General features: G+C 38.1%; 1 protein-coding gene across 3 annotated transcripts in view; it reads right to left on the bottom strand.

Moving 5' to 3' along the window:
* LOC107712206 (DENN domain-containing protein 1B-like) overlaps positions 1-20,487 on the bottom strand; it is a 97,270-nt gene that overhangs the window by 2,330 nt on the left and 74,453 nt on the right. For 2 of the 3 annotated variants that reach the window (XM_016517368.1, XM_016517383.1), the window contains 9 exons: positions 19,983-20,108; positions 17,038-17,139; positions 13,784-13,874; positions 12,763-12,803; positions 11,775-11,813; positions 10,303-10,359; positions 8,830-8,916; positions 444-526; positions 59-278 (listed from right to left, as the gene is read on the bottom strand). In XM_016517368.1, the coding sequence (XP_016372854.1) occupies positions 59-278; positions 444-526; positions 8,830-8,916; positions 10,303-10,359; positions 11,775-11,813; positions 12,763-12,803; positions 13,784-13,874; positions 17,038-17,139; positions 19,983-20,108 (846 nt within the window). Of the gene's footprint in view, positions 1-58; positions 279-443; positions 527-8,701; positions 8,755-8,829; positions 8,917-10,302; positions 10,360-11,774; positions 11,814-12,762; positions 12,804-13,783; positions 13,875-17,037; positions 17,140-19,982; positions 20,109-20,487 lie in introns of all 3 variants that reach the window. The other variant, XM_016517377.1, reaches the window with a different exon arrangement.

Here is a 20,487-nt window from a genome sequence, read left to right as displayed (position 1 = left end):
TTGAAATAATAAATAATTAAAATAATCAATGAATGAATAAATAAAAGGCATCCCTCACCGTGGAATTGTAGTCCAGGTCTTCGATTGATCTGAAAAAGTCCAGGCTCTTGGCAGCGGACAGTCGCCCTTGTTCAATGTGGGATGTACTGAGAGAGTCCAAAATCTCCTCCAGCAGGTTCATCTGGCCCGTTTGACTAACTTCAGACTGAAACTCTAAATCAGAGTCATCACTGTCCTCATTGTATGACGCCACCTCCCCGCTGTCCTCAGAGGATATTCTGCTCACACACACACACACACACACACACACACACGTACGTTGTTAACTCAAAAGCCATGTGGGAGGGAAAAAAGCACCAGAGGGCAGTGTTGCCTTGACGAATGGATGATGTTTACCCATAAAAGGTTTGAAAAACATACTGTAATAGAATTGAAACCTTTACCTGCTGGCTGTGTCGTCATTGTTGTCGTTATATCCGTCCGGAAAACACAGGCTCATGTGTGGAGACGACTTTGGATTTTGATGCTAAAACAGAAGATCGACATGTTAAAATCCCACCTAATCTACTAAAGCAACACATTTCCTGAAAGAAACTTTGCATCTCATGTCCCCATTACAGAGCGACAACATTAATTCCTGTCCCCGACGTAGGTGCTCGTTCTGCTAATCCCTTGGCTTTTATAACACACCTGTGTAACACGTTTAATTGGCAAATTAAAGAATTGAAGCATTATAGGGCACAGCTTCATGCTGCGGCCCCAGGCTTTAGGGTTTGCCATTAACTAGCCATCCACGGTGCGAACACGCACACACAAACACGCCGCCACTCACTAAAGTAGCCCATAAACTGCCGTTTGCCACATTATCAAAGAGAGTTACTAAACCAAAGCCCTTTTACAGAGGCTGAGGCGCGAGAAAAACGTCACTCTACGTTGCCAACCGGATGGGTGCATCAGATCAACTGGTCAAGTCTCGCCGTAATGGCTCGGCCAAGAAGCTTCTTGCCATCTTGGGTATCGCTGCCTGCCGAATGGGTTAACGGCCACCCTGTCCATAAAAATAGCTAAGAGATGTGTGTACCGAACACTTTGCCATTGGAATAAACAGGAACACATGTTGGTCACTGATTGCCCCACTCGCTAGTAGCCGGCAGCTATTATGAAAGCGATTACAGGGGGTTCAGGCCTTGAATCCTCCAAAAGGCTTTAATGGATTCCTATGTCAGGGCCATAAATCTGGCCGGCAAGCCACTTTGGCTTAAGTGAAGGGGCTGGATGCACCTGCGGAACTGTGTCACATTTATTTGGTGTCGGTGGGGTGTGTGTGTGTGTGTGTGTGTTTGCCCTGCAACACTGTTTGCAGTTATGTTGCCCCTTGAGTTGCGTAGCAGGCAGTGTTGTTCAGAGAGCGGCTCCTCTCTGGCGCTTTCTACACGCAGAGGTGTTTATTAAAACAAGGTGAGCGCAAGCCCTCTGCAGGATGGCAACACCAGGCCTGAATCTCAAACACATACCATAACAAAAAGGAAACTCTTAACACATACAGTCAGGTATATGAACTAAATACCAGAAGAAACAGTTCGTTAAATGCTAATTATTCAAAAATGATGATTTATCGGATTTATTTTCATCCAGCCAAGCGGAGTACTTTGAGATCATTATAAAAACTCAATATGATTGCTTTGCTCACACAAATCTTGCCGCTACAAGGCTAGAGTGTGGTTGCTAGGCCACTGATTAGTGGTTGCTAAGGTGTTCTGAGTGTTTTTAGCATGTTGTTATGCAGCTGCTACAATGTTTTGGCTAGTTTCTTACTGAACCAAGTCAAAGGAAGTTTATACTTAGCGTTATTGGCGTGAAATAATAGTAATGCTAGTCTTAGCAAAAGGTTAATTACGCTTCAAGACAACACAGCAGAGGATGCTGGGACATAACAATAAACCAAAGTCAGGCCTAAACTACATTCTTTAGTTCTCTCAACACATTCAGTTGGCTAACTGGCTTGCCGCCACATATATACACGCTATAGTGCACACATGCTATAGTAGTTGCTAGTACATTGATTTGTGGTTGCTAAGGTGTTTGGACAGTTTTTATCATGTTGCTATGCAGTTACTAGGGTGTTTTGTAAATCACAAGAAGTTTTTATTAAATGGCTATGGGTTAGTAAGGCTGCATGATTAATCAAAATAAGGGCTGCAAGAACAAAAGCAAAAGAATAGTTAATAACATTTTAAAATTAAGTATTAATATTGTAATTTATAGCTGTACTGTAAAGTAAAACAACTATTTTTTTCTTAGCTACTCAGGGGCCGTTCACACGACAACGTTTTCAGCCAAAAACGGGAAACTTTTTATGCGTTTTGCCTGTTCGTTTACACGACAACGGCGTTTTGGGAACTGAAAACGTATATTTTTGAAAACGGGTTTCAAAGTGCATCGTTTCCGAGTAAACACCCAATACGGGAATTTTTGAAAAGGGTGACATCATGCGCATGCGTAGTACGTGTTAGGGTATGTAGACATGCGCAGTACGTGTCGATTGTAAAGGCAAGCGTGAACAAACATACACAACAATGGCAGAGTACATGGAACTGTTGTTGCTGCTTAAGAGTTTGCTAACGCTTCTTCAGCAAAGTGTGGATTTACTTCACCAATATTACAACCAACAGCGGAGACGCATCATATACATCATATAATCGTCACTTCCCTACAGGTACTGTTTACTAACAAGGTGACAGCGCCAACTACTGGCCTGGCATACGTAATACAGCATTTTTGTCCGTTTTCGCGGATGTGTGTAAACGTGAATCATTTTGAAAACGCTGTCGTGTATATGTGAACATTTTTAAAAACGCAAGGGAAAAACTTTTTCGTTTTTGACTACATTGTTGTCGTGTAAACGTAGCCTCAGTTTTTTTTTCCATTACAATGTATAGTGTATTTATATTACTTTTTTATTGAGTAATAACAATAACAACAATAATTATAACTTATTATTATTAAAATCATACTAGACAGACATCAGTCACAATTTGAAATAAATAAAATTTTAAATCACAATTTTAAATCAGAAAAATAGCACTTAAGATTGCTTCTACAATTGTAATAGTAATAGCAATGCTTGTCTTAGCAAATCGCTAATTACGCTCTAGGATGACACAGCAGAGAATACCGGCAAGTAACATTAAGACAAAGTCTGCCCTAAACTTTACCGCCACTTCATTCTTTCCAAAGTAAGTTGTGAAACAAAGTCAAAGGCCAGAAAAAGAATCAGGAAATAAAATAAAATAATAAAAGCCGTTCGAGCCACTGTTCCGAAACAGACCAAAACCGCTGATTTGGAAAACATGCAGACATGTGCCTATTTGCTTCTTTTACGTGTACCCTAAATCAGCACAGACATATTGAGCCACCACAGGTCAACGTCTGCTCCTAAACTGCCTGTTCAAATCCACACGGAAAATGGGCTGTCTTCAGTCGAAGCGGCGAGCAGACATCACGCTCTTCAATGGAGACTTTAAAACCGTTAAAACTTCATCTCTCTTGTCAGGGCAGGCCATTTTAAGAGAAAATCCCATTTTGCTTCTAGCGTGGCCAAGTTATAAGAAGCAGCAACAGGGCTTTATGTTGCAGCCAATCGTCTCTTCGATTTAATAGCCAGGCTTACATTATATATTTCATATGCTATTTCAGACCAGGCACTGATCTCATGTTCTTGGCAGGGTATGGAAAGGGAAGATATGCCTGGAAAATGCAAACAAAACCCCTGCGCCTCCAAGCCAAAACTTAAGCCAGCATCTGCTGAGCTATTCAAGCAGTTCCCCTTTAAACAAAGCCCAGGACCCCTTCTCAGGCAACTTCCCTCCAACTGGCTCCAGCTAAAAGCAAATTTCCGAATATAAGAGAGCAAGAAAGAGTCTGGATGTGCATGTCGTTTGTGAGCATCCAGTAGGTGGCACTTTGGTTACAGCCGAGAGGGATTTCTCTCCGCCTGTGAGCTTTGCATCTCTGTCTCATGCAGATGTGCAGCTTCTCTCTGTTTGCAGCGAAACGTCCACCGGCCAAAAGCACTTTCTCTTCATTTGTACGTCAATGTTTTTTGACACCCAACGAATCCATCTCGACGCTGGCAGTCCTCCAGACCTACACAGTTTCACAAAGCTCTCACTGGGAGCTCTATCTCACACGTTCTCACATTCATGCATCCGTACAAACAGCCATACACCTGTATGAGATAAGTTTAGAAAGAATAAGCCATATCTAAATATAATTTCATTATGAAATGACATGCATGTAGAAATAAATGCATTTAAAAGAATTTCAAGTAAACAAAGCCCATTTTACTTCTGTGGCTCACTGATTGATTGAAAACTACAGTGAGACATAATGGAAGTGAATGGAATCTGTAAACATTAAAATACTCATTGTTTCAATAGCATAGCCACAAAATGTGATTGTTAACATGATGTTAGTGTGACAAAAGTCACATACTAACCATTTCTGTGTAAAGTTAAATCAAATTTTATTATCTTTTTCAACTTTAATGATACATTTTTTTTAGCTCAAATGATACACAAGTTTTAACAGAAGAATTTATGTAAGAGATTTATAGGATTAAAATCTTCACATTTCTGCTGTTAAATCCTCCCAAAATTGTCCCCATTCACTTCCATTGTAAGTTCCTCACTGTAACCTTGATTTTTATTTTATTGTATTTTTTATTTTTTTAAGAAAACGAGGGATGAGTCTAAATTACTTTTTACATTTTGACCACAAATGCAGTCAAACAAGCCTAGCCTGCATTGAACCTGGAATATTCTTTAAGAAATTAAATCAGATTCATTTTGAGTTCACGACTTGAAGAGTTTCGCAGCTGTAACGCAATCATGTTTACAGTGGTCACTGCTTAGGGCGGTATGTAAATGAAGGTGGAAGCTCATAAGCCAGAGCAGGAAGTGTGTATGAATTATACACAACTTGAACAGAGCTTTTTTTCATTATGAAATGACATGCATGTAGAAATAAATGCATTTAAAAGAATTTCAAGTAAACAAAGCCCATTTTACTTCTGTGGCTCACTGATTGATTGAAAACAGGAAAATTGTTTTCATTATTTTGATGAAAGAATACAAAAATGTTTTCTCTCATTGAAATAATGATGAATAATGTACAATATGAGCAAGAACATGTATTATAAGAATATTATTTTTGGACTCTTTAATATGCAGCGCTGCTGAACTGGCCACGGCTATAGGGGATCCATCTGCCCGCTTCATCCAGAGAGCATGTGTGTGTGGAGTCATTCCCCAGAGGCTGTGTGCCAATCAGAGGAGGCAGCCTCAACACACACACACACACACACACCCACCCATAGATTCAGTCGGCAGGAATAAGCAGGAGATAGAGATCAGCTTTACTCTGCCCTAGGCCCTGCTACTGACACCCAGTCTGGCTTTCACAGGCCCTCAGGCTCGAACCTGAACACCAGTCCCATATACTGTACGCTGCATGGATCCGGCACAGTGAACCAGTGACTCAGAAAACACTGCTCAACTTTTCTGTGAGTGCAGCAAGTGTTGTTATAGCGTTGAAAGTGCACTTGACTTAAAAAAAATAATGAAAAAATATATATATACAGTATAATATTAATAACAATAATCAAAATAGATAGATAGATAGAAAGATAGATAGAATATTAATATTTAAGCTTATTGTTATAAATGATAAAATTGTTATATATAAAATATTAAATATTATGTATTATTAAATTATTTTTATTTTACATTCATAATTCTTAGAATTTTAATTATTAATAAATTATTATTCTTGTTTAAATTATTTTTGTTCAATTTTGTGTTCACGAAGTATAATTATTAAAATAGTTGTTTTTACGATAAATATATATTTTTTTATTCATGTTCATAATTCTTAATTAAAAGAAATATATACACATTATATTCTGATTGGTTGATTGTGCATTCTGCAGTCTAAATTGCAAAGCACCACTAAAAATGTTGTTTTCCCATGCAACTGATTTCCCACATAACTGAGCTGGTTTCATCTGTTCTCTCTCGATCTTCTCACATAATAAAATTAATTCAACGTAAATCAATATTTCATATCCATTTATTTATTTATAATGTAAAGTCTTTGTTGCATTGGGGTCCTGATCACCTTATCTGGGTTTATTTTGGGTCCTAAAAAATCTAGAAAACCTAGTTTTAAATAAATATTTTTAATTTTTTCCCCCTTTTTTTACTTCACAAATTTATTCTGCTGATAATTTAATGCATCTTAAAAATGTTTTTATTAAATTATAAAATGCAAAATTGAAGCATTTCCACAAATGTTCTCATATTTTTGAACACTAATACAGTTTTATAAGATGCTTCAGGTCTCATTATACTGTAGCATTTCTCCCGTTTTAATGAACACCAGCAGAAGTCTGTTGAAGAAAAGAGCATGTTGGCCTGGCGCTGAGACCCCGTCACCCGGTGCTCTTTTGTTCTCTGTTAGAAGGTAACGAAGACTGAACGGCGCAGCGGATTGATTTACTTATTGATTGTGTGGAGGGTCTTTGTGGCCACCACATCCACTCTGGTGCTCAAACAGCAGAAAATGCGTATGTATGTGATGAGTCTGAAAGCTCTGATAAAGCCGAGGGGTTCCTCGGGGGCGGGTGAGTGGAGGGAGTCACCCGCCACCTTAAGAAAAGCCATAATTGGGGAACCTCAGTCTCCACACCTTGTCACGCCGCCTATTCCGTTCACTCCACCTCTCCCCGACAACAAGGATGCAACTAATAGCCACGCTAATTAAGGGCTGGATAGAAAGTCAGCGGTCATGATGGCGTGCAGGCGGGGAGGGATCAGGCCAGCCGTGGCTTTTGTCCAATGCCCTTCTGACACGGGGCACGGAGGTGTGAGCATATAAGGGCAACAAGGGCTGGCTGTTCATGCCGGAAGTGTAGCGGAAGTGAGATATTTTTACAGCTAATCAACACTTGCACCATTCAGCTCTGCATTTTTGGTCAACATTCGTGTTGCTGAGCTACAGCTGTTGAAAACCTCAATAATGAGAGTGAATATTAAGCAAAGGTTCTTTCATGATACTGGTTGACTGCTGATGAATGTGTGTCTGACTAGACAATTTATAATTGGTTTGTACCTTTGTTAATAAAATAAAATATCTTGTATTTTAAAAACCATTTATATCTGAAAAGGTAAAGTGCAGTCATGAAGACAATGCTGGACACTTGTTAACTGCTCTTCCTTTTACAGTCAGGTTTAATGCATTAAATAAATAAATAAATAAAATCAACAGAAAAGCATTAGCATTCAAAAGTTTGGAGTCAGTAAGACTGTTTTAAAAGGACTAATACATTTTTTTTTAAATATTTTTATTCAGCAAGGACGATAAATTAATCAAAAGCGACAGTAAAGGAATTTATAATGTTAATAAATACTGTTCTATTAAATTTTGGATTCATCAAAAAAATAAAAATAAGCAGCACAACAGTTTTCAACATTGATAAATGTTTCTTGAGCAGCAAAACAGCATATTAGCATGATTTCTGAAGGATCATGTGACACTGAAGACTGGAGTAATGATGCTGAAAATTCAACAAATTGCATAACATATATTAAAGTAGAAAACTGTTATTTAAAATTATAATATTTAAAAGTTGTAATGTTTTTACTGAATGTTTGATTAAATAATTGCAGCCTCGTAGACTTCTTTAAAAAAAATCTTACCGACCCATAAAGTTTTGAATAAATATAGAAATGTATAATATATAATGTAAATAAATTTAAAATAAATAAGGAAGGTTGTGGAAGAGGGCAGATCAATGCAGCAAGGGCATCACAGGAGTCCCTGGGCGCATGGCCTCACAGTTATAGGTGTCAGAATGAGGGACAGAATAGGAAGGTGCATGTGTGTTTGACATTTTTGGGGATAAAAGGTGTGTTAGGGTGCATAAGGAGAATAAATCCTACAGCTGCCTAGTTATAACTATAGCTAGGACGCAAATTATAAAGCTTAAATAAAATGCTTAATGGCCACATATCATGAAAAACAGGAGTTTTCTGAACACTAAAATATATGACACGCCTATTCAGTATGAACTACATTTAGAAGTCCAATCTCTCTTCCAATCAAAACAGAGCTCATTTAAATATGGATCTTAATGCAACTGTAGCAAAAAAATTTATAGTTTAACATAAAAGATCAGATAGAGGATGAAAAACGGTCATGAAACAGTAGAATATGCTTTTATACGCTAGAAAGGTGTAGGATACGATTAGTGATACATCAAAACTGCAGCCTTGTTGCCAGTCCAAAAACTGGTTTTGTGAAACAACCGCGGCCTATTTCGGTTGGAAATGGAGGCAGGCCAGTGAATGGTATGAATCCAGGCCACCTCCTGCATCTATGGGGGGGCTCACCGCTTCCCTGCCTGGGCTTGGCAACACATCACTGCATCGCACACGCAAGACACACACTACACATGGCACACAGCCGCTTTAGCCACAGCTGCCAATCAAGCCACCCCACGTCGGCTCGGACTTACTGGTGTGCAAATGGGCGCTTCTTTCAGGGCGGACTGTCCGTGAACCCCTTCCCTGTGTGTGCGAGTGTGTGTGCGAGTGTGTGTGTGTGTGTGTGTGTGTGTGAGAAAGAGTGTGTACGTGCTCACCGCTTTCCTCTGAAGTCTCCTGGGTGAGAGGCTTTTAGTGCTGGTGGGAGAACCTTGTGTGTGGGAGTGTGTGTGCGAGTGTGTGTGTGTGTGTGTGTGTGTGTGAGAAAGAGTGTGTACGTGCTCACCGCTTTCCTCTGAAGTCTCCTGGGTGAGAGGCTTTTAGTGCTGGTGGGAGAACCTGCACAGTACGGGCTTTCCTCCTCTTCAGCGTCCTGTGGAGAAGCAAAAAAAAGAGAGAAACTGAGAAATCAGGCATAGTACATTCTTAATATGTAGCCAAATTCGTCAGTGTTTCCAACACGCTTAAAAAAAATCTTATTTTACGTTCCACAGAAGGTTATGAAAATTTGTGGGCGAAATCCAAACATTTTAATAGGAATTTGCGCTATCGGGAGGTTTGTGTGAAAGTTAAGGAGCTCTCTATGCAGATTTCACTACTGACACAACTGACAATTGGTCTTTTTTTGCCCGTGAAATTTCTGTGAAGTTTCCACAAAATTTCCCTATGTGACTGGACCTTTCCTCCACTTTAGGACCCTGCCGAGAAGCAAAAAAGAGATGAAAACTGAGAAATCACACAAAATACTTTCTTAATATTTACTTATTTTTATTTTGTGCAATTTGTCAGTGTGTTATTAACCTTTTTTAAAATATATTTTGTGTTCCACAGAAAAAGTCATTAGATTTTTTTTCATTAATTAAGGTGCAGTCACATTTATCGTTGCTCTATGAAATTTTACAGGCAAAATCTGTTAAATTTTGTGGGTGAAATCCAGTCCAGTGACAGCGAAGAAGTTCCATATACAGATTTCACTCATATTCAAGTTAAAGTTAAAAGTGACTTCTGTGCAAACGCTGTGCTTCACGCATTGATAATGATTTTTTTGCCTGTGAAACTTTGGCAAAATTGCCCTAATGTGACAACAGCTTTAAGCATCCTGCTGAAAAGCAAAAAAAAAGAGAGGGAAACTGAGAAATCACATATAATACTTGTACCCAGTATTATCGTGTGCAATTTGCTATGCTACAAGCCCATTTGAGCCTTGTACCGCATGATTATTTATACGAACACACGCGTTCAAATCTGTTTTGGTTTAGCTGAAGCCGAGCAGACAGAAGCAGCATATCAACTGTGAGAGGTCTCGTCTCCTCTCCTCTGGGCCGCCTTTCCAAGCTCCTGGCCTGACAGTTCACGCCACAATTGCCTTATCAAAGACATCAGTGTTATGGAAACATACATCTCGTTACATTAGCTTTGAAGAAATCACTCGCTCAGTGATGAAATATGCAAAAAATATGAAAGGTGGTGCTGGGGAGGGGGGCTGACATGACAGCCCATCGCCAGAGGCGCACTTGTTAGAAATGTACACTCCTGAACAAAGCGCTAAGCAGGTTTCACAAGCCATTTAAAACCCAAAGCGCGAGCCATGGGTGAAGTCATGAGATCCATCTTAAATAGTGTGTGCATGAGCCTGTATGAGTGTAAATGTGAGAGACGGTGAGCTGCCTATCCAGACAGTATTTCTGGGGATCAGTTAGATGCTTTCGAACGCCCAATATATATAGTTATGACAGAATGAGAACTCTGAATAACTCACCTTTTGTGTAATCTTGTCCTTCATGTCGCGTATTTTCCGTTTCGCATGATTTTTGGCCTTTCAAAAGAGAGAGAAAAGCTACTCAATAGCTGAATTACAAAATTTAGGAAGATCAAACCATAACCAACAATGAAATGTTAAAAAGGGAGAAGACAATCACATCAAATGGATAGTCGTCACGAGCTGCAGGGTTTAATTTGGATTTGTCTGTGCATGTTTTTTTACTCTCATAGATTTTGTTACCATTGACATGCATTATAAGACTGATAGGCTCCAACAGTTGGACTTAAAAATCATCAAATGTGTTCTACTGTAGAAACAAAGTCACCTACATCTTGGATGCCCTGGGGGTAAGCAGATAAACATAAAATTTTGGGTGAACTATCCCTTTAAGTTTACCCAAAAACAAAAATTCTGCCATTATTTATTCACCCTCATGTCATTTCAAACCTGTATGACTTTATTTCTTCTGTGGAACATAATAGAAGATATTTTGAGAAATGTCTTTGTGTTTTTTTCCATACAATGAAATTCAATGGGCTCCAAGATTGTTTGGTTCCAAACATTCTTCAAAATATATTTTATGTTGCACAGAAGTCATTTGATTTTGCCATTTATCAAGCTGCCGTCACATTTACCATTGTTTGGCTAAATTTAGCAGGCGAAATCAAGTCGTTTAAATAGGAATCTGCTTGCGAACTATGCAGCTCTCACTTGTGTTCAAGTTAGTCATGCAAATTCATTGTGTTGACCAACAAAAAGCTTCATAGTTTGAAAGTGACCTTTAACAGTTGTTTAACTGATCTTTTTAACAGCTACTCTTTGACAAAAATTTGTCAGAATTTTAGCAAAATTGTGACAAAATTTCGCTAATGTGACCACACAACTACACTGCAATTTTAGCACTTCCGCACAATAACTTAATCAACTTTATTAATTCAAACCTAACTATCTGTCAAGTTCTTAACAATAGCATGCAAGCGTTTGGTGAATTGCTGAATGTAGGCCACTTTTTCCACATTCTGCACCGATTTTAATGAAAAACCATTACATATTCCAAATATTGTGTTTACCAAAATTACAAAATTGACCCATGACACAAAACTCTGTTTGTTACAGGCACATGCACAATGTTGGACACAGATTTCTAGTAACTAGAATACTGGTTAATCAGGTTATAAAAATCAGGTTAACGCATTTACACAATTGAAAGCAACAGAACACAAGAAATTTAGGAACAACATTGGTACCTATTGACTTCCATTGTATGGACAAAAAACACAATTTTATCAATAAATGTTATAATATATCACAAAAGATCTTTTATGTTCCACATATGAAAGAAAGCAACACCGTTTTCGAATGACATGAGGGAGAATAAAGCACCATGAACCATACTGTAATCCCACATCTGCTTATAGCAAATAAAATTTAAATCTAAGGCCAGAACACCCTTTCCACTGTGAACTTACCATCTGAAGGTTTTTCACAACCGGTTTTGCTCTCTGCCGCTATGGAGAAGAGAACAGTTTGCTGAGAACATATGAATTTCCAGAGAACGTGCCAGCATTTTCCGTAAGTTTAGCTGAATAAATCTCACATAAAATAAACACACATTTACTGTCACAAATCATTAATGGCCGAATAAACACCTTGTTCCTCAAGTCAAAACATTTGTTTTGCCCCAAAGCAAAGAGAAAAACCTTTGCCATTAAAGCAAGCTATTAAATAGGTCTGGTCCCTTTATATGAGTGTGGCACCAGAGAGAGTGACGCTCATAGCATTGAATGCTATGTTCTTGTCTGATTTCATCTCTCGTTCCTGGATAACATCGGTCTTTACCGGATGAATGCTGCAAGGCTAACACGCTAAACCTCTGAAATGCGCCGGATTCTGCCGAGTTTACATCCCAAAGCCTTGACCGACATGACGGCGCCGCGGCCCTTTCTTATGGATTTGTGTCAGTCAGAGGATGTGAACTTTACACAAAACCTTTTGAAAAAGGCACTCCAGAGAACTAATTCAGCTCCGGCTGACGGATAGAAGCGAAGGAGAGAACGCAAAGAGACAGTCAAAAAGAAAACAGGCGCGAGAGACAGCACGGAGAGAGGTGAGAGGAAGACAGCAGAGGGAAGGAGAGAAGAAAAGAGGGCTTTTCTTTTGTTCAATCTATCGAGTAATGGCTGTGTTTCCTGCCAGAAGTCTCGTGTCATCTCCGATGACTGGCTGTCACATCATATCAAGCCTGTCTCAACATCTTAACTGTCCCACGCCACGGTTTTCACCATCTTCCCTGGCATCGCATCTCCACTTTCAAGAGATTCGCTCAACTGGATACGTTTCATCACCTCATAACACACAGGAAATAATAATGGCTCTCAGCTGCTTTGGGCTTAATTATTCAGCTGAAATTAACATTAACATTATAAGCAGAAAAACGAATAATTGCCTGCTGCTTACCATCTTGGTGTGAATCCACTGCTGATAAGACCTCGAATTACCTAAAAAACAGTGGGAGTGTTAATATTAAATTCAGAATAAAATATTATTCCGAAAAAAAAGATCATGAGATTATATGTATTACAAAAGTTTGGGGTCTGTTAGATTTTGAAAATGACAACTTTATTCAGCAAGGATGAGTTAAACTGATTAAAAGTGACAGTAAAAACAATGTAACAATGTTACAAAATATTTTATGATAAATATTGTCTTTTGAAATTCCTATTCATCAAAGAATCCTGAAATAAAAATGTACAACATTGACAATAATAATAATTTTTTTTAGCACCAAATCAGCATATTAGAATAATTTATGAAGGACCATATGACAATGAACTATAAAATTCAGCTTTACAATCACAGGAATAAATAAATTTTAAAATGCATTAAAAACCAAAAAAAGTTTTTTATATTGCAATAATAATTTCACAATATTACTGTTTTTACTGTATTTTTGATCAAACAAATGCAGCATTGGTGAGCATAAGAGACGACTGTGCAAAAAATGTTACCAACCCCAAACTGTTGAATGGCAGTGTATGTATATTCAGAAATATATTATTTCATTTTTTTATTTTTTATTCATAGTGCCACAGATTATAAATAACGTTTAAAAGGAATCTGGCAACTTTTAAATAAAAGAAGACAAATCTAAGACTTGTTTGTTTACTAGAAAAAAACAGTTTGAAAAACTAGTTTTAAAATGAAATGTCTCTTATGGAGCTTTTTTCATTTTAGAGCCTGACAACTGGTCCCTTCTTATTTGTATGGAAAAGAGCAGTATGGACCCTCTTCAAAATTTCTTATTTTTGTATTCTGCAGAAGTCAGTCAGGAAATGAGTAAATAATGACAAATTTCATTTTTGGCTACTTCTATTAAAATCGTACATTGTACAACACCTAATGTTATTATAAGAGTAAAAGTCATACAAGTGTGTGTGAGCTGTTTTCTCTCTTTGAAAGACGGAGAGGTGGCACTCACTTCTACAGAAGCCTCCCGCTGTGATCTCCTCTTCATAGACGTCTGTAAAGCCCCTTCCTGCGTTTAATTTGGCCAGTCTGCCTTCAATAAACTGCCGTCATAAATTAAAGTATCACAGGTTATTAAGGAAAGAGGGGGATGGAGAACAACAGCAAAACAATTCCATCTAGACTGCTCTAGACATGGTCACTGTGTTGTGTGAGCAATGCCTTTTGGGAAGTTTAATTTCCTCTCTTGTCCCATAGAGGACCTAAAAGGGATCTAATAAATATGCCTATTAAAAGTAGGCCTATGATATTTTATTTATTTCATTTGAAAATAGTTCTAAGCAGGGTGCGAACTACGGGGGAGCTCGGCTCCCCCAAGTAGTGCATACACTTGTAGCTGTTATGTATCTTTGTAAGTCATTGTAAGCCCATTTGAGGCAAGCGCACGAACCCCCCCCCCCCCCGAAAAAAAAAAAAAAAGTGGGCTCCCCCAAAGTCCACAGTATAGTTCGAACACTGGTTCTAAGTATAGCAGATAACTATAACTAGATTTTGAATATATTTTCTAAATACATAAAATATATATATTTTCTGAACAAAATCTGAATAGTGCATGTCAAAGTAAGGAAGGGTGTGGAAACTTATATTTAAGATGTTTGATAAAAAACATTTTTGTATAAAAGGAATTAACAGAATAAATATACTACAGATAAATAATAGATTTATTAAAGATATTGGGAATAAAGATAAAACATTATGTAAAGATATTACAGCAAAAAGTGCAATATATACTGTAGTACAGTTAATAATTTTACCGGAAAAATACCATATGGATAAGAAAATATGGGTTCTTTGTAAAACATAATTTTCGATAACTTCTATTCATATTTATTTAGTTTATTTTGGTCAATAACGCAAAAACTTAAAAAATAAGTCATCAAGGAATACATAAAGGATCTGCAGATTATCTGTAGTTTACTCTTCCAACATTAATACAGCTATGTGATGTACAAATACCTATTTTTATGTTATGATTAAATTAAAAAAGTAAAAAATAAATAAATAATAAAAATTGGATTAAATAATAAATGCATTTAAAATGCTTTGTTTTGTTCAACATCTAATAAAAATTACCAGACAAATACTTGTATTTATGCATTAAAACAGTTCTTTTCATATTTTACCGGCACATACCTGCATTTGTCTAAAGTGTTTACATTAGAAATACAGTATGTAACTTGTTTCATATTGCATATAAAATATACATTGAAATGTTTATATATGTCTATATTTATATGTTTTTTTGACGTCATGAATTTATGTAACATGTTTGTGGCACAGAATGGTTACGCGTCAACATTTAATACTGAGCGTTAGGGGTTTTACTTTAAGTGGAGCAATAGTGATGCTCATTGTAGTGAACATCACTAACAAATCACATGTGCTTTTTGATTTTTGAACCATTTTTGAAAACATTCATTTAATGGGACCACTGTAGTAACAGTAGGCCAGAACAGGTCTCAGGTGTCCCCGTAACTGGGTAAGGACATCTCTAGGGGTCAGCACCTTTCATTGGACTCTGCTACAGGGTAACTTCATTACAATCTCCTAATGAGTGATGAGACCACAGGGTTCAGCCTCAGCGACGCTACAGCCCAATTACAGCATGCGATCAGGTCAAATTAACACCTATCCGAAACCTCATCCTTCAGTATCGGGTTACAGACACACTTTCGTACCATTAATTGGACACTGCTCCTACCTATCTGCTTGTTTTGGGGACCTTTTAAGACTATAGTATCTAAGAACAAACACTTGATGATGGAGTTGGTGTTGTTTGCTTTCTAAAACAGCATTTTTATTTTTAACTTTATATTAAGGTTGCAAAAATGTTGCAAAATGGTATGTTCAGGGTAAATGCATTGTAAGTGTATAAAATTATATTAGTGAATGAAGTTATAAGTTCTTTCCACATTTTTCCAGCCAATGTTGCCTTGATTTGTCCATTGTTGAATGTGGCACCACATTCTTTAAAAGGGGATGGTATGGCTAATTTTATTGTGCATAAAAACATGCACATGCCAACAAACCAATGAGAATGTGCAACAATAATGACAATTCATTGCAATAGATCTCAGGCGCCAATGCTTTTGTGGATCTGCTCACCCAAATCCTCTGTAACTGACACATATTTGCAGAAACTTATTGTAGTTTGGCGAATAAACAATTCACGGACAGTTACATACGTATTCCCAACATTTGATTATGTAAAGCTTTTTGTTACTCCTAAATTGACAAGGGAATTCATAGTAATGCTTCCGCAGCACTGTTCGCTCCCAAAAAAAATGGGATCACGAAATGGGTTTTAGCGAAGTCAAAGCACATTTCTGCCACTTCTTGTATTTAATGTGTAATAAAAGCTTTGTGATCTTCACGTTCAATTATGACATGAACAAAAGGCAGCATCGCTAGCTGGGGAAACGTTTCCAAGCAACTAAATTTGCTGAACGAAACTACACAGCATTGGAAAAAAACAAAAGCGCTGCATCTGAAGGTGTCGAGGGGGTAGTGATGAGAGTCTGGAGGAAGAACCGGTTAACCGGACCCGTGCAGACAGGGAAATGGGGAGATGCCAGAGCGCTGCAAGCTCTCTCTCGTTGGCAGGGTGATCGTGAGTTAGCATCAAGCGCTGGAAGACGTGGAGGGGGGGAGAGTTAGGAGACAGAAAGCAGGTCGTCGTTGACAGACTTCCCCCGCAATCTCTTGGCAGCCAGCCTCTACTCGTTTCTAGGCAGGGCTGGCCTCCAAGCGGATGTGGTTCATGGTCAGAACGGGGCACAGCGGTGCTGGCCTTTTGCAGTACGGCCAAGTTGGAGATAAGATCCCGGAGCTACTGCACGGGCGGGAGGTGGAGATGTCTTTGAACTGCTGGTCACTATCTGGGTTTTGGAGGGAACGTTAGGCGGATGGTGCATCAAGACGGAGATGTGATTAAATGTGCAACTGCTCGTTCCGGGTATAAATTAAGACTTTAGCGGAGGGGGAAGGAAAGAGACTCGATATCATGGCTATAAATAGAGCTGGAGGGAGCGTTGGTTCAAGTGTATGCAAGATTCCCTACGAGTTACTGTGCAATATGTTAAAGGCATATTTATATAAAAATCACACACTTGTCAACTAAAAGCCCAAAACAGGAAACATTGCAAATGTGGTTTTGAGTAATTTATGGTTGAGGCGGAAAACTGTTTCCACTCGTTTCCACTCTACCTGCTTGAAGAGTTGCAGGTTCACGGCCATCCCAAGGAAACTTCTCATGGTGCTGGAGCGATGTGCCACGAAGCTCTTCTCGCAGAAGGTGATTGGCTCTCCCTGGGGATGAGAAAGGGCGCTTTAATGACTATAGACAGTCCGCTATTGGCTAAAACGGCTGAAAACGGTGCTGCTTCATCCGAGACTCACAGACAGATGTTTTGTTTGACTGCACTCGCTTGTTTACCATCATCACCCGTTGCAATCAATTACATCATTTCAATTTCTTCCCGAGTCGCATGAACGGAATACAAAAAATAGCTGCCAGGAGAGAACTAAGACTTGCTAGGAGCCCACACTTCGTCTGTATGCGTCAATGGGAAAAGATTTGAGATCCTGTGGGCTTAAAAACTGATTTCAATACAAATTTTTCATAAAACCTTCTCTGCGCAAATTTCATTGTATTGTCGTGTTGAAAGCGACTATGTAAGAATGGTTTAAAGAACAATTTTTACAGAAATGTGTTCTTTTTGGATGTATGTTTACAATCTGTAAAGCTATTTTTATATAAATTGTACAGAATATAAATATAAATAGTTCCATTGTAAATGAACAGTTTTCACAGAAATTTGTTCTTGTTGTATGTTAACTACTCATACACTATTCGTAAAACTATTCGTATACAGATTGCTCTGCACTGTCGCAGTGAATGCAAATATGGTTTTGAGAACAATTTTCACTAAACTTCATTCTAGTTGTTTCTACATAAACTGTTCATAAAATTTTTCCTACATTACTGCGTTGTTCCATTGAATGCAACTATTTATGTAAGAATGATTTTAAGAACAGTTCACACAAATTTGTTCTGTTTTTTTCTTTATAGACTCTTCATAAAACTATTCTTACTGTACTGTCGCATTGAACGCAACTATTTGTTTAAAGAATGGTTTTAAAAAATAATTTCACAGAACTTCGTTCTTGTCATTTCAATACAGTTAGTAAAACTATTCCTGCACTGTCGCACTGAATTGCATGTGACTGTTTACTAAGAATATTTTTTATAATAATTTTCACAGAACACATAAAATAGATAAACTTCTTGCATTTAATTGCATGTGACTATTTATGCAAGTATAGTTTTACAGACAAATTTCAAATAACTACTGCTTGTTTCTAGATACTATATAATTTGTTGCATTGAACTGAGCGTGACCACTTATGTAAGAATGTTTATGAATAATTTAAGAAACTCTGCTGTTTCTTTTTTTAAATAAAAATATAATTTATTAATAATAATAGATTGGTTTTACTAACAATTTTCACAGAAACTCAACATGCTCATGTAAATCATCCGTAAAACCATTCCTACTTATCAAATGGAATTGAGTCTGATAACATCAGATGCATTTTAACAGAAATTCATTCTGCATGTGTTTCAAGAACAAGTCTCAATAGCAAGAAAAGCCAACATTTCTAGCAACCTTTTTAGTTTCAATTATAATCCAATTCTAAATTTGTATAATTGACTTTCACAGCAGCTAAATGGCGTGGCTTAAAACCTGTCTGATGTGCACATTTATTACCATCGTTCCTGGTGCTTGGGGGTCAATAACAAAAGAGCCCCATGAGGTATCGCACTACAGTGACCTATATAAGTCCATGATTGCTGACTCTTGCATGGGAGCTAATTATGATTTCCCTGCATTGTTTCATTTACAGCTCAGTTAGATGTCGGCGTTCTGCGAAGACGCTGATGGGAATGCATATGGGCTCCATAAAGCAGAGCGGTATTTCACACCGATGATTCGTTGCAAATGGAGGAACCTCTTTAGAAATGCAGCACACAGAAGATAAGCCATTATCGTAGAACATGACAGTAATGCTGGTGAAATACTGGGTGTGTAAAATAAAATACCGCTATTCCATTTCAGATGCATGCAGGCGTTCAAGGAGGGATGCTCTGAAATGATGCATAAATTACTGATTTAATAATAAATCGATGGCAACTAATGCAATGTTTTCAGCTAAATAGCACTGCAATGCTGTCATTTCAAAGACGTAAGGGAGTTTTTTTTGTCTCAGTAATAACAAAGTGAAATATTAATCAAAATAAAGCAGCACAAAGACTGATTTTCAATTGTTCGACTTCTCAGAATCCTAATGAGCTATAGGGCCGACTGTCAAAAGAGCGCTCCGTATTTAAGCTTATGCTTTAAAGCAAATGTGAAGCAAATGAAAGTGGTGAGACTGAGGGCCTTCAATTAAAAAAAAAAAAAACAAAAAACGATGAATAAAAACTGGTAATTCCATGTAGATTTGCAGACAATGTGCTCAATTGAGGCACCACTTTGAAGGCTAAGAGTTGCGCAGACTTGACTTCGAGCGTGTGTATTTTTTTTCTAGCGGCGAAAAGACAGTTTGTGCACAACCACTGAAACATCAATAATGTATCTTCGCTCTGTGGGTCTACACAAACTAATTACTCTCTGCCTTGCCAACAAAGATGGCCACATTTGACAAATAGTGAGTGCCCTTTGTTTTCCTCAACGCCACTCACAGAACCGTGAGGCACATTTCAGGAGTTTAGAGGGTCTGAGAAGTCCACGAAGGGCCTGAGACTTCAAAGAGATAGTCCAGGCTTTTCAACATCTGACGTTTCGGCTATGCAGACAGGCCCACCCCTTTCCCTGCACCTGTTTTTCCCTTTCTTTCAGCCTTTCTGTCTCTTGAAATGGCTTTGACTCAAAATAATATAAAATAAATAAATAAAAAATCAAATGATAATAATAAAATAAAATTAAAAAATTAAAAAAAATAAAATAAAATACATTTTGCACTAAAAAGCCTTGCAGGATAGCAATTATTGTATTATGTATCAAAATGATACATGTTGATACGTGCTGATAATGTGATGATAAGGTGATATTTTGTGAAAAGCTTGAAGTGAAGAGTGACAGTCTTACAGGTTTATATCTCAGGGCGTCCCGATAGGAGCCAAACAGCGCAGCCTGAGCATGCAGAAAGGCCCGAGCCACCCCACTTCCTGTAGCAGTCGACTGCTTCTTCAGCTTACTCTTCAGACTGGAGACCTGAAAAAGAGAGAGAGAGAGAGAGAGAGTTAAATTAACACCTCTGAAATAGGTGGAGGAACAGGCAAACCCATTCAGAGTGTGAAGTGTCACATTTGCAGGTCACCCCCCACCTTAAAAAAAGAGAGAAAGAAATAAAGAAAAGCCTTCTATCTCTCAAGAGCACCTGCTGCTCTGTTAATTGAAGCGATGTTGCCGTGTGCAGGGGTGGGGCCAGAGAGCAAAATGACTTTGGCAGGGAATCTTGGGCTCTCGTTAGGCTTGCCGCGATAGACTGTGCTAACGGTTATACCGGTGTTAAGCCGCAACACCGGTTACGTCACTTGCCCACCGCCTCACCGACCCCCACCATTGTTTTTTTTTTTTATAGTAATAAAAA

The sequence above is a fragment of the Sinocyclocheilus rhinocerous genome, unplaced genomic scaffold, assembly GCF_001515625.1.
Source record: "Sinocyclocheilus rhinocerous isolate Xijiao unplaced genomic scaffold, SAMN03320098_v1.1 scaffold2538, whole genome shotgun sequence".
NCBI classification, from domain to species: Eukaryota; Metazoa; Chordata; class Actinopteri; order Cypriniformes; family Cyprinidae; genus Sinocyclocheilus; species Sinocyclocheilus rhinocerous.
The sequence above is the reverse complement of the archived record's forward strand: the minus strand, read 5'-3'. Positions and strand labels throughout refer to the sequence as shown.